Here is a 15523-nt window from a genome sequence, read left to right as displayed (position 1 = left end):
TTGAACTGTGGTGGCAACGTTGGGCTTCTGCTGTAGATTATTGGACTCCATGTTTGCAACAACATGGTTTCTTTATCCTTCACCAAGTTTGCATTTTATATTTTTTGTTTTACGTTTAAATGTTTATTAACAATTTTTTTCTTTAACCAACATCATATTCTAAATTCTATTCATATAATGTGTGATTTTTACATTTACCTTCGTTTTAAAAAAAAAAAAAACCATTTATAAAAGTAAGTATAAAATAGGTTTATCGCAATTGAATGATTTGTTAATATTTATAATTTTAATATATTCTGATAAATTTAATGAAACAGTTTTATGTTTTCTTTTTATAATTACTAATCAAAACAAAAAGAATCTACAAAGTTGCTTTTATTGAATATTGCTCCTTTATATTCAATACTAAATTTCATCGAAGACAGCATTATATGTTGAAATTCTCATAAAGTAGAGAAAGAAACATACGACTTCAGATATTGGACTTTTTAACATTTTAAGAGTATGAATTTCTTGGCCCACTTTTCTCTTAATAGCTACATTTGGTACGAGACAATTCATGGCATGCAGGTTCTTCCTGCACCTCCATAAATTCTTTCCTACACTTCCATATAAAAAAAATCATTTTTTTATTTTCTACAGATTATATGATTTAGAAATTATTTTCAAAAGTTAAAAATGGCTTTCAGATCATACAAAGATAACTTTTAATTTGTACAAATTCAAAGATAATAACTTTTTAAATAAATATTGATTTCCCAATTATTTAATTAAAAAGTTATTATTAACTCTTAAATCTGTAAATCTGAAAAGTTTTTGAGTTATATAATTCGAAAGACTTCAAATTATATAATTCAAAAAATATTTTTAAGCAAAAAATTTACAGAAGTGCGTGAAAAATCTGCCTTCATGATCAATAAATAAAAAAAAGAACAACATCAACGTCCACCCCATTGCTCAAAGGAGATATAAAAAGAAGTTTATTCAAAAAACAAAAAGAATACTTTGACACGGCCAAAGTTTTTGACACTCATATGACACGCGGTGGGACCCAATTTTTGTGATTGTACAGAAGGGTGATATTGTCATTTACCCCCTAAATTAAACACTGCGTTTTATTTAGCGTGCTCTCTGTATTCAGTTTCCAGTTTGTATGATTTCACATTTTGGAAGAGCTCTTCGTGCTTTGCTAGGGTTGGGGGTGATAGAGAAGTGGAAGAGCGTGCTATGCTAGGGTTCGGTTGATAGAGAAGGCGAGAACTCCATCTCTTCGTGCTTTGCTAGGGTTGGGGATGATAGAGAAGCAGAGAAGTGGAAGAGCGTGCTGTGGTAGGGTTCGGTTGATAGAGAAGGCGAGAACTCCATGGGTGCCACTTAATCGGAGGGTGTATGGTTCTTCTTTGTTTCTTCTTTTGTCATGATTTTTGTATTTTTCCATTTCTATTTGCTTCATTTTGGTGAACCCTAGACTAAAGGGGGCAAGGTGTTCTGAGGGAGAGTTGCGGTAGGGAGAACACTAAATTCTCAATCCCTGACGAGCACTGAGACAAGACGGTTTGGGGAGTTATCTCTGTCTAATTTGAAAACTGTGGTTGAATGTCTAATTTGGCATATTATTTTGGTTAGTTTCCCTGTTTGACAAATTTGATTGTCCTGTATTGTAAACTAATATTGATTTATGACAAATCTGGTTTGCTTGATTTGTAACTTGTGTCGTGCCTGATGCGTGTTTGATTGTCCTGTATTGTAAACTAATATTGATTTATGACAAATCTGGTTTGCTTGATTTGTAACTTGTGTCGTGCCTACGTGCAAAATGCAATGCTGGTTTTCGGAGGGATGCATTTTATTAGAGGTGGTTGTCAATGTCTGAAAAAGGATACCTATTACGGATTGTAACCAACGAGGGAGTTGATTGAAGTGGAATATTTACATTTGGTTTCTCCCCTGAATAGGTAGCTGTTGAGAGTGAATTTCCGTAGTGCTTGTGTATTTCTCACATTGAATCATCCAATATTTAGAAGCTTTTTAGTAAAATTACTTTGACTTTTTGGATTTTATCATCTGAAAACCCTTATTTGTAGACCTGTTTAGTTTGGTTTTCAGATGGTAACAATGAAAGCAATTTTAGTGTTCCTCTTTGAACATTGTATGCATTTCTCCCTTTTGTTTTGTTTTTTCTTCTGTATGGTTTATACAATGTCATCAACATCTTCTTGAATTAGTTTAAATGCACGTCCACTGGCAACTAACTTTTTGCATTCTCTTCATGATAGGTGGCTGCACTTGTTCCTAAAGGTGATGTTGATGGTGAAATGGGTGATGCTCACATGAATTGATGAGTCAGGCACTTAGAAAATTGAGGCACGCCTCATCACATACATAGCATATCTCTTTTCCATCCTTTTTTTCAAGGTAGTAACTATCATAATGATTGAGCCTCGTTAGATAGAATGTGCAGACTTGGATTTTTTGCTATGTAGAAAAAGAATATGGGAATTATTTCCATTTATTGAAATTTGTAATTATGCATTGGCCATGCGTTTGTAATTATTTGTATAAAATTTGTTGTAATCAAGTTTATCTCATTTAATATAAACAAACGAAATTTATTGTTTGATAATGCTTTAAAATATGTATATTTGTAATATAAAAAAACGCTCTGTAATATTGTGAAATTTATTTCATTAATTTTAATAATGTTGGATGTATTTTCTATGCACAACCACCATGGTTCTTATAAGTTGGATGTCTTTTTGGTATATGAGTGGCAGATGAAATTGAGTAGGTTGAAAATATAATTATTATATAAGGTTATGAATGTGATTTTGTTGTGAGAGATGTGTCGATATATGTCTTCCAGTTAAATATTTTATGGCTTGAAGATTGGATATTGTCTTTTCAGGTACAATATCTGTCACTTTAATATTCTTGTATGTGCCAAAATGAGTTCATACTTGATGACTATTTCGGATTTAGGTGAGCAGGAGTGAGGCTTAATAGTGGGAGGAAAACAGGGAGGAGGGAGGTGTCATTCCATTTCTTATGTCTGGGTTTTGTTTTCTCAAACTCAAATCATTCTTCCAGTGGACCTGCTTTTGAATTTGGAATATTGTTCCAGTATGATGTCAAGTTTATTCGTTATATGGACAAGATGCCTCAGTTAAAATCACTTAAAAATGTATTAATCTGTGAAAGGAAATACTGCCATGCATTTGACCTGTTGATTGATTCTAGGTGTTGGCGTACATGTTTGATGTGAACATGTCTCCTCTGTTGATTTGTTGTTGCTTGTTTCATAAGCCATTCATATTGACTTTTATTTTCTTTGATACTTTGCTATCAGTGGATTTAAACATTTTGATTTTCTTTTTGCTATGAGTTCTCACTTTAGCTGATATACAGGTATGCCTTAGGATGGAGGGGTGGAAGCTGGTATGCAACTAAGAAGTTCAGAAAGGAGCAAATGAAAATGCTAGGACAGATTACACCTAGAAGATGGCAATTGCTTGGGAAGATAAAACCTAAAGGGTTGCAATTCCAATTCCTTAGAAGGAACCTTACAAAACTCAAATTATCTGATAGTGCCATGAAAACATCTGAGTCAAGTATAAAGGATGCAGCTACTACACATGTTACTGGAAAATCCAATTAGTATACTACTATAAAATGGTTCTTTAAGCAACAATATTTATTCATATGGCTGTAGATACCAGATTAGGCATTCAATTAGATAAAAATATTAGCAACTTGGTATAACCAATTATCATCAAATTTTGCACTGATAATTTATTTTGGCCTGCAACTGCTCACCCTTAGCTTCATAAATTATTCATCCTTCATGATAAGTTCTTTAGAAACTTGTGTTGTATTTGATTGTTAAATTTATAATCGAGTAAATACACATACTTTGATTTTGGTGGGTGGCAAATAGAACTCTCTTTATTGGAGGAAATACACATTATATTTGTGTGATGTAGGGAATGAACAAGTTCTCAATGGTCTAATTTTACTAACAAAATTTTCGACCAAGATAATATAATTCAAGAGTAACAGACTAAGAAAAATGGAACAGAAAAGAGAGAATAACGATGAATGAATCTGTGTATAGCAGCTCTCAAATACTTTAATACCCATATAGACATCAAATCAAATAACTAAACATATTACTATTATCACAATTGAATACATTTATTTTGAATTAACTTAAGATACATGCATGTACTCTATAACCATTTGTAATTCAAAATACTTAAATGTTTATAAAGATATAGAAAAGGTGAACTTATCTTATTTTTAATTCTGATCAAGTATATATGTAAAATTATTTATTATATCACTATTAGCTGTTTTTCATTATAAGACAAATGGAATTAAAAACTTCTAGAGAAGGAAATTGTAATGGGGTTTTCCTAAGTATTAGACATTAAAACAGTGTTACTGTGATCTATACTTATGAGTTACTATTATGTAATCCAAAGCTTGTACTTAAAATAACTCATTTCAGTCATTCTAATTTTAATTATATTACCTTAGCATTTATTATACAAGGTAAAAATTTATTTGATTGCATATAATTTGACTTATAAATGAAAAGTGAATAATTAAAAGTTAGAGGAAAAATTGAACATTCATTTTAAAAGTTAATATTAAATTATGGGTTTATATTAACCTTGTGCTTCATAGAGAAAAATAAAAACTAAAATTGCTGCTTCATCAGAGATAAATAAAAAATAAAATTGATTTCAGTCAATCCTGTGAAACCCTTGATTTTTTTCAACACTAAGTGGTTATTTCATAAAACATATATGGTTGGTTGTGACAGACATTTCGTATAACAATAAATTGATAAACCTTATTTTAATTACTTTGATATCAAAAGTTCACTGAGGCATCAAATGCCGTGTTTAAATGGAGTGGTGTTATGCAGAATAATAATTTGGTTATTTAAACTACTCTGGTTTTTTTGCTGCATTATGTGGTTATTGAATTCAAAATTTGTGGTTGGTTGTCACTGACAATTTGTACAAAAACAAAAGACTTGAAATGGATATAACTGGCAAAGTATAAATATAAGATATTTCTACAATCTGCATAAATATGTGCAGTAAGTGGATATGTACTATGTTATATGTGCTTATTTGTGAAAGAGGTTTTGAACAAGAATAGAAGTGGTCTATTTCAATATGAATAATCCCTTTTTTTTAGGTACAGTAGGTGGTTATTTAATAAGTTGTATGTGGTTATTTTTTAAAGATGTTCTGAACACGAATACAATTGATTTAATTGGATATCAATCATTCATTTCTTAGGTGCACTAAGTGGTTATATGCTGAGTTGTATGTGGTTATTTATGAAAGAGCTTCTGAACAAGAATATAATTGGTTTAATTGAATATCAATCATTCATTTCTTAGGTGCAGTAAGTGGTTATGTACTATGTTATATGTGGATATTTGTGAAAGAGGTTCTGAACAAGAAAAGAAGTGGTTTAATTGGATATCAATCATTCATTTCTTAGTTGCAGTAAGTGGTTATCTACTAAGTTGTGTGTAGTTATTTATGAAAGAGGTTACGAACCAGAATATAATTGGTTTAATTGAATATCAATCATTGATTTCTTAGGTCCAGTAAGTGCTTATGTACTATGTTATATGTGGATATTTCTAAGAGAGGTTCTAAAGAAGAATACAAGTACTTTAATTGGATATCAATCATTCATTTCTTAGGTGCAGTAAATGGTTACATGCTAAGTTGTATGTGGTTATTTATGAAAGAGCTTCTGAACAAAATTGAATATCAATCATTCATTTCTTAGGTGCAGTAAGTGGTTATGTCCTATGTTATATGTGGTTATTTGTGAAAAAGGTTCTGAACAAGAATAGAAGTGGTTTAATTGGATATCAATAATTCATTTCTTAGGTGCAGTAAGTGGTTATCTACTAAGTTGTATATGGTTATTTATGAAAGAGGTTACGAACTAAAATATAATTGGTTTAATTGAATATCAATAATTGATTTCTTAGGTCCAGTAAATGCTTATGTACTATGTTGTATATGGTTATTTTTTAAAGAGTTTCTCAACACCAATAAAAGTGGTTTATTTTAATATCAATCATCACATTTCTTAGGACAAATTTCATTAATATGGTTGGTAGCCAAACTTGTATGAATAAACAAACTTAAATTTTCATCAAAATACCATTTTATAAGCAATAATAAAATTCATCAACATTAAATAGTACGACATATTCTTCATTACATAAACTAAACAACTTTAAAACCAGTAACGTTAATCTCTTACTTTGTCATCTGTCGAAGGCCCTTCCATACCATCATTAAAAGATGACATCTCATTCAAAACATTGCATAATATGTTTGTAGTCTTTTACATAAGATATTTGTTGCCACAACACTACAACACTAAAAGTTTTCACATCTCAGTACATAGGAAAAACATTTAAATTCTAAGAGCAAATATAAACGAGAACTAATAATAAAGACTATAAAGACTATCCAAGTTCAAGCGGCATGATGAAGCAGACTTTGATCAAGGTGCCACACACCTGCAAACCATAAAGTATAAATGTAAGTAGAAGTCATAGGTCCTGGGAGAAAATTACCATATTGCTGGAAATGTACATCAAAAGTATATTTTTTCAACCAACATGAGAAGTAACGGTATAAATATTAGCAATATATCTATAATATGATATTATATAAAAAGTTATTAAGTCGAGAAATACAGAATTGTAAAAAAAAATGTTTAATTTTTTAAAGACAATATAATTTAAAAACACTATAATTTAAACATGATGGGAGATTCATAAAAGTTATTGATGAAAGTGAAACTAAAGTCTGCAGTGCAACAAATGCAAGAATCATGCATACCGATAATGATGAGGATAAAGACCATTGAAAAGAGAAAGATGCCACCATCAAAGTATATTTAGGACAGTCAAACTTATCAAAATCAATTGATTCTGAGAAATAAAAAATAGTTTCTTTGGTCAGAAAATCATCGATTATTCAAATTGAAAATGACAGACAGAATATAAAGAATGTTATAAATGTTAAGGCAAAGCGTATGAAAATATAAAGGGATATGATAAAAGAGCCAAATGCAAAACAAAGATAGAACAGCGGAAATATGACATCAAATGCATATGGATCTTGATATAGTGCAATTATTTAAGCACAGTTGAGTAATGACAAGCAGATAGCAACCTCTGTCACTTGCTCGTTAGGCATTGAAAGCGGCCAGAATGGAAACAAAATAGTGTAACTTTGAATTCAAGGAGATTGGCAATCAACAAGCGATCACTTTCTTTTACCCAAGTAAACTAATATTGTAATATTACATTAACCATGTGGGCAAAAACTAATATTGTAATAGGTTATTCTTTTCTTTTCACCACTTCAACAACTTTGTTTGGTGAATTGAAACTTGTTAAAACTCAAATTTAACTCAAAACCAAACTGCTACTCTAAATCACCTTTCTACTTCCCAAAATTGACTCAAAATTAGTGATTTTGTAAGTGATTTTGTGCCTAAGCCATTCTGACACTTTACTAATCATTTTAACAATTTTAACTCATCAAAATACACTTGTTTGAACTCTAATTAGGCATAAAACAGAACTGCTACTCAGATTCACTTTGCAAGTTCCAAAAATGGCTCAAATATGATGGTTTGACATACTAAATTGCATATAGGTCATTCTAACTTCATATCAATGGTTCTAACAGCTTTAATACATCAATTTGGACTTGTTTAAACTTCCAAACATCACAGAATCAAAGCAGAAAAAATGACATGCAAAACCATTGTCCAGAATCAATTTAGGCTTTTATTCAGATTTTCAAGTCCATTGTCAGCCTTGGACTTGTAAAACTAGATTATACCATGTCCTAGAATTGTGAGGTAAAGTAGGTTGTGTGTTATGGGACATTGTTGAGTTCAAGTGTGGGGGTATCATTGAAAAAGAGGCATATGTGACAGAGTTTATGGTTAAAATAGTTTGTGAATCATTGAAAAATGAGAGAAAAAGCTGGAACAAAATGACAAAATTCTGGTGAAGAAGAAAAATAAGATCAATATAGTGTTTCAAAAGCATCCCTAGGTTAAACAGACACAACATCTGTAGACAGGCAACCAAAAAAGGTTGGCCTTAAAATGGTCAGGAAAGATGAGGAGAGCATTCAAGATCTGTCTTGATCTTTTAAAAGTGTTAAAATTAAGTACCTCAGAAAAAGAGAAGGAAATATCCAAATCATATGAAGCAGTGGTCAAATCCTCTTCCAATCTATCTATTAAAAGGAAAAATGCACATTTTGTTTCCATATCAGAAAGACCATATGATGAGGAAAACAATAATTCCACAAGGAAATCAATGCAATGTGAAAGGGAGACAAGTAGAGTTATTGTTAATGGTGGTGCTTCAACTTCCAATTTTGATCGTGACAATGTTAAAGAGAAATTCTAGGTAGAAAAAGTGGGTGGGTTGTGTGAGACTAAACTCAAATCTTCCCTTAAATCTGCTGTGAAAAGAACCTAGCTGCACCAGTACTTGGGAAGATGGAAAAGAGTTTATACGAGAGAGGTTTTTAAATAAACTATGATTATATGAAGAACTAAATCTATTCAATCAAGTTGAATCACCTCCAATGCCATGTCTTCTTATACTACACACTAATTACAAACTATAGTTCCAATTATTTGGTAAATTGGACTCAAGCTAAAGGGTTTAACGTCATTCTCATATCCTGCACATCCAACCATTACTCAATCTCAATTCTTTTCCTACCACAACAACATTCAGCTACCAATGTTCACATATATATCATGAGCATTCAAACAACACCATTTATAAACAAATCTCATGTGATATATATACATGCTCTGCACTCACACCATACAATTATATATTAAAGAAGATTTATCAAATTAATACAACCAAATATGTTTGCAGCATTTTAATTCAAACAGCACAGAATTCCTGCAACAATTTTAACCCAAACAGCAAATAATTTTCTGCAGCATTGGAATCAAAACAGCAAACAATTTTTTGTAGCATTCTAATCAAAACAGCAAACAATAATGCACTAATTTAATGTTACAGCAAACAATACTGCACTAATTTAATGTTGCAGCATTGTAATCAAAACAGCAAACAATTTTTTGTAGCATTCTAATCAAAACAGCAAACAATAATGCACTAATTTAATGTTACAGCAAACAATACTGCACTAATTTAATGTTACAGCAAACAATACTGCACTAATTTAATGTTACAGCAAACAATACTGCACTAATTTAATGTTGCAGCATTGGAATCAAAACAGCAAACAATTTTTTGTAGCATTCTAATCAAAACAGCAAACAATAATGCACTAATTTAATGTTGCAGCATTGGAATCAAAACAGCAAACAATACTGCACTAATTTTTTGTAGCATTCTAATCAACAGTAAACTTTCTGGTGCAGTAACAACAAAATTAACAAACAGTTTATACAACTTTTTTCATCCAAACAGCAACTGCAAACAAAAAAAACAACATCATCACTGGTAGTGCTCAAAAGGGTAAAACTACCACAAAAAAAATTGAGAAAAACCGACCTCAAAGTCACACACCAAAGAAGCGACACAAGTCGAAACAGAAACCGGAGACCACAACCCTCAACTCCACAACCACTGAAAATAATCTTGCACAAATGAGTTTACACCACAATGTACTTCAAAAAGGAAATGCGAAATCAAAATAAAAAAACCCTCACTTAGGAGAGATCGAAAAAAGAAACCCGTACCTCAAATCAAACCAGAGACGAGATTGGGAGCGGAGCGGCACCAACGATGGAAGCAGTGATTCAAGCACCGATTGAAGCAATGACTGAAGCACTGATTGAAGCACCGAAGAAGAAATCAAATTAGAGGCACTACCGATGGAGAAACCTAAATGGATTTTCTAAACACGAGCGCGAAAGAAGAATGTTTTCCAAATTCATTTTTTTCCAATTTTACCCTCATTCACTGTAGACTCCTTTTTCCAAAACGCAGACGTGGCCCGTGTCATATGAATGTAACTGACACGTAGGCGTCTCATTGTATTACTACTCTTCAAAAAAATATCAGTGATGTGATAGAAAGATATTAAAAAATATATAGATATATTAATGTAACTAGTCGTAATTAAATAGACAATGATTCAAACATCTCTACTAGTAGAAATTTGAATAATAATTTGTATCTTCATACTAAACTATCTCCAACCGTTAGATTTCAAAAAATGTATATTCTCTTATGCCCCATTTTGACAATTTTAAAACAAAAAATATTATTCGCATAGTGTTGATATGGTTAATCAAATTTGAGATGAGATTTACAAACTACATGGAGATTTAAATTAAACCTAAATGTATATTGAGGTTTCAACGATGTTAAGCAAAGAAATTATGGGGTGGAACAAAGGTTTGATCAATTTTGCCATTCTTTGAATTAAACTTTTCATTATTTATTTATTTTTGGATAATGATACACAAACACTCCATTTTCTATTCAACATAGATTCAATACTAGTAAAATAGTATTTTTATTTTAAAATATAAAATAATTTAGAATAAATTAATTAGGAAAGTAAAAAAGAATTATTAGATATTGGAAAGGAGTGTCAAAATTGAGATTGTAAATGATTTGTTTATATTTACATATACCCTTTGACAGTATACATATTATTGCTTATCCAAACACACTTACAATTCTTGCTCGTATTTTATTAAGTATTAAATTAATTAATTAAGTTTTAGTTACTCCATAGGACACATTTTTTATTTGTTTCTCTAAATTATTATTTTTACTTATTTAAATTCTGTTTTTGAATTTCATTTTTCATCTTTAAATTAGCATTATTTAATTATCTTTTAAATTATTTATTTTCAAAAATTAAGAATTTTGACGAATCTTGGATAATTATTCTATCAGTGAGTATGCAATCTGTGATGCAATAAACTTTTTGGTCAAGACAAGGGATAACATTTAATCATATTTTGTTCCTATGAAGCCACTTTAATTGTCTGGTAAATATACTATAATATATATAGTATGTAATATTAAATCAATTGTCTTTTAATTCAAATGACATCACTTTTTCATAAAATATTTTTTGTTATATTCATCCCTTACTCTAAAAAAATTCTATGAAAAAATGTTAAAATTCTAACTTTTTTTAATTAAATAAAAATTATACTGCAAGATATATAGTCACTCTTCAAATCAATTAATATGTTTAAAAAAGTAACAATCTACCCACCGACTCATTACCATGACGAAGTCAATAGGAAAAAGTTTATTCAATATCATATAACTCAACAATTTACTTTTTATTGGATTTTAATCATTTAAAAAAAGTTAATTTTTATATTTATATAAAAAAGTTCAAAGATGAAATGATAGTTGTAAAAATCTATGGAATGTTAAAATAATTAATAATGGGACGTTACATCAACTATGAAAAATATGATTTAAAAAATATGTTAAAATAGGATTTTAATTGTGGTTTATTTAAGAGATGTGAGTGATATCTAAGTTCCCTGTTTCTTTACCCCTCACAACTCACAACAATCAACCCAAAAAACAAGAATGTTACATCAGACAATCGTGTCCAATCCTGCGACATAATCAAGAAAAGTCTTAATGTTCCTATCCGAAGAGCCTCCTTCCTTCACGGCTTCTCGGGCCAAACATTTCCATTTCTCGGCATTCCTTCTCAGCTCATCTCTTTTTTCTCCACTCCCCATCACCACTTCCAAACACTTCCTAATCTCTTCGCCCTCCACTATCCCTTCCGCATTCGCTTTACCATCCACTCTCACCCCCGTCTTCCATACATCTTCCACCAGCTTGGCGTTTGTCCCCTGGTCTGACCACTGCGGAAAACTCACCATAGGAATCCCCGAACTCAAACTTTCCATTGTCGAATTCCATCCGCAGTGTGTCAGAAAACAACCCAACGAACCATGTGACAGAACCTCCACCTGAAAATCGTAGTTCCAAACTACCATATTATCCCTACTACTCTTTATATCTTATTTACTTTTACACAAATATACAATCTAATAATTTCTTCCAACCCTGCATATAGTCCCAGTATTGAAAGTATCTAATAGTTTCTTACCTGAGAACACCAATTGACAATCTTCCCCCTCTGCTCCAACTCCTTTCTGCAGCTCAGTTCTTGCAACTTTTCTTCCTTTTCTTGTTTTCCATTGGGTTCTCTTATCACCCACAAGAAGGGATACCCGGAATCCAGCAACGCACGTGCTACCTCTTCCATCTGCCTCTGACCCAACACAGCAAGGGTACCAAACGAAACATAAACCACAGACAACGCGGGCTTTGAGTCCAGCCACTCAATGTAATCGTTTGACCCGTGGTAGATGTCACCGCCAAAGGAAGTATCTGTCGGGTCTTTACCGTCCAAGAAGGCGGAGGGAATCAGTGGCCCGATTGAAATCATCGTTAGCTTATCGATGGCTTTCAAGGCCTCGGGTTCCAAGTCCTGGAAGGTGTTGACAAGAACTCTAGGGTTGGTTTCTTCGTCGAAAAGTTTAAACTGTTCTTCGAGTGAAGGAAGAGCGAAAGAGTAGACATTGGAGGGTAAGAGGAAAGAGGGAACGTCACGTGTTGCGAGCGAAAAGGGCAAACCCGGAAACTCGATGATGGAGTTCTCTGATTTGTGGATGGTGTTAATGTAGTCCTTGTATTCGTGAAAGTAGTGATAGTAGATATCCAAAACCGTGGCAGGTTGAATCCACAGGAGCACCCCCGGAATACGAAACTCACGCGCCACCTTTGCGACCCAGGGAAGCATGAGGGTGTAGGTGACGCAGGTGAAAGGTTTGCCTTCCTCTTTAGCGGAGGTTATGATGTTTCCCAAAAACTCAGAGCCGCGGCGCTTGAGCTCGGCCATGTAGGAGTTCACGTCGAAGTCGTCGGTGGTTTTGTAACCGTCGTCGTAGCCGTCGGAGAAGGTGACGAAGGAGAGGCCGGGGACGATGGGTTTTTTGAGCATGCGACGGTGGAGGTAGACGCTGGTGGCGAAAGTGACGTGGACGCCGATGGCAGCGAGTCGCTTGGCAAACTGGAGGGAGGGGTTTACGTGGCCTTGGATGGGGTAGGTTATGAGGAGGAAGCGTTGTTGCACCATGGTAACGGTGGCGCGTGAAAATGCAGAGTCGATATTACTTACTAAGAAAAGGCTAGTTATACGAGTGAGATAGGAGGCAGAGAAGTACCACGGTGGTTGTTTGAATCTATTTGTTTGTTATATAGAGTGGAGGAAGCCAGAAGAGTGAGTAGTGACGTTTGCGGTGACGAAAAGGGTAGGGCTGCTGGAAATGCTCGTCTAGTCTATTTCTCATGCAGTAATGGTACCATCAAACCCTCATGGTCAAGTGTGTAAATTTTTATATTCTTAGAGTAAGATGTGAACGAAAAATGAATGTAAATTTGGATGGGTTAAATAATCATTACTCATGTTCGAGGTCGGGTTATGTCCTCGTGGTACAAAAATAATATGTTATAACAGGTTTTATTTCGACTGTTTAAAAGGGAAAAAGTCTTTTTTTAATAATTTCTTTTGATAATTTTTTTTAATAATCGTATATATGGTAACCTGTGATTAATTCGTTTTAAACACGAATCAATAAAATAGTGTTACATATTATTGAAATTTTTTTAAAAAAAATTATTAAAATATCATTATCCGTTTAAAAATCTAGGAGATTATTTTAGTTAAAACCGCAACTATATTTTATTTTATTTTTTTTTTTAATTTTTTGGTGGTCTATTATAAAATCACAAGTAAGATTAATTTTTTATTTAAAATGAATTTTCGATGGTTTTTTAATAAAACTGCTAGGTGAGTTGGGAATAATTTTATTAAATCTAATTTTTTTGGTCGCACTTTCAATTCACTTTTTCATCTTCTCCAAGTTTTCATTTTTTCCACCGTTTTTGGATTTCAATTTATGCCTCCATGGCTTTTCTTTCCATCTCAATATAGCTTCTCTTAAATTTGAATTTATTTCTAATTATTTTATTCAAACAAATCATTTTAGTGTAAATGATTTTAAATTCTTTAAATAAATTAATTACTCTTTTAAATTACTTCATCCGAACATAACATAAGGTTCTGTTTACATAAATCAACGAATAAAAGGAATAAAACAAGAGAAGCAAGAGACAAAAAGATCACTTTTTTGAAAAATTACTAAAATGGGTAAAGTTTTACTAAAGTGCATTATTTTAGTTTAATGTATTTTAAATTGAAATCGTATTTATACGACACACTTAGATTCTTTACAGTAAAATAATGTAACACAACTTACTCGTTATTGTAATTTTTTTTCAAATATGTTATTTTGATAATTTTTTAAATAAATTATATTAGAAACCCTTTTTGTGCCATATGGTAGAGTATATGAAAACCTAAAAGAAAATTTATGAAATATTTATTTGATTTGTAATATTATTAGCTTTATCTTGTATTAAACTTAATTTAAAATAAATAATAATAAATTATTTAAAAAATATTTTCAATATATTATTTCATTGTGTATAGACTATAAAAAAAGTTCAACTAAAAAAATTATAATCGATTTCTATCAAAACTATAATCGATTACACCTTAAAGTGGTAGGTATTCATAGTTGACAAGTACTTAAAAATGCATGGAAAAATAGAAAAAATAAATTTAAATATGTGAAGTCACCTCCTAACTTTATGTGCTTTTTCCCTTAAAACACTCTAGACTTTGAAATTGTCCTTCTTCTATTTTCATTGTTTCACATTTACTTTAAAGATAATGATATTTTAACAATATTTTTTAGACAATATTTTAACATCATTTACGTGTCATTACGTGATTAGTCCAAAATTACTCTACAATCAATAATAATAATCATAAACACTATCATAAACCAATCACAAAATGACATGTAGATGATGTTAAAATGTTGTCAAATTAGCATCCTTACTCAAATAAGTAAAAACAAAAGTTCATCTATCTTATTTGCATCTATGTGAAAAGTTGAACCTGGAAACAAACATGCTGATACTTATATTATTTGGATGTAGAAAAAGTTAATGGCAACAAGTTGAAAGTTTAATACATATAATTAATGTGATTATAAAAAAAAAACTTAAGTGTATAATTTAAACATTTATTGAAATGTCATTAGATTTAATTTACTAATAATTCATGCAAGTTATATTTAAATAATTAATCCATTTATGAAAATGGATAAAATTGTAGAAATACTAGTAATAATTTTATATACATATCACTATTAAAAAACAATTAGTTGTTGACGGACAAAATTTATTGATAATGAGAGGCTAGAAATGATAGAACATTTGTAGTAAAATGTTTGTTGAAAATTTTTATCAGTATATAAAGAATTTATTGATAATTATAATTGACGATAAAAAATATATCTTCGTATATATCAACAAATTAAATATGTT

At 31.3% G+C, this 15523-nt stretch overlaps 1 protein-coding gene and 2 long non-coding RNA genes across 4 annotated transcripts; 1 reads left to right on the top strand and 2 right to left on the bottom strand.

The window, feature by feature from the left end:
- The first annotated feature begins 1143 nt into the window (after nucleotides 1-1143).
- Nucleotides 1144-3918, top strand: LOC148198224 (uncharacterized). Of its 2 annotated transcripts, XR_015786569.1 has the most exons (3): nucleotides 1144-1955; nucleotides 2277-2415; nucleotides 3406-3918. It is a non-coding gene; the product is annotated as an uncharacterized LOC148198224 (long non-coding RNA). The 2 variants fall into 2 exon arrangements; XR_015786568.1 differs by having other exon boundaries at nucleotides 1144-2415.
- A 2312-nt stretch (nucleotides 3919-6230) lies between these two features.
- LOC148198223 (uncharacterized) lies at nucleotides 6231-10012 on the bottom strand. Its single transcript, XR_015779796.1, has 3 exons — nucleotides 9808-10012; nucleotides 9620-9694; nucleotides 6231-6565 (listed from the first exon to the last, which is right to left on the bottom strand). It is a non-coding gene; the product is annotated as an uncharacterized LOC148198223 (long non-coding RNA).
- A 1515-nt stretch (nucleotides 10013-11527) lies between these two features.
- LOC148198222 (phloretin 4'-O-glucosyltransferase-like) lies at nucleotides 11528-13601 on the bottom strand. The gene is made up of 2 exons (XM_088116547.1): nucleotides 12171-13601; nucleotides 11528-12030 (listed from the first exon to the last, which is right to left on the bottom strand). Exons 1-2 carry the CDS (start codon nucleotides 13200-13202, stop codon nucleotides 11644-11646), a joined length of 1419 nt encoding a protein of 472 aa, XP_087972673.1. The 5' UTR covers nucleotides 13203-13601; the 3' UTR covers nucleotides 11528-11643.
- Nucleotides 13602-15523: the final 1922 nt, after the last annotated feature.

The sequence above is a fragment of the Vigna umbellata genome, chromosome 5 (assembly GCF_029865625.1).
Source record: "Vigna umbellata cultivar VRB3 chromosome 5, Vumbellata_1.0, whole genome shotgun sequence".
NCBI lineage: Eukaryota > Viridiplantae > Streptophyta > Magnoliopsida > Fabales > Fabaceae > Vigna > Vigna umbellata.
Note: the sequence above shows the minus strand (reverse complement) of the source record. Positions and strands in the feature narration are given on the sequence as shown.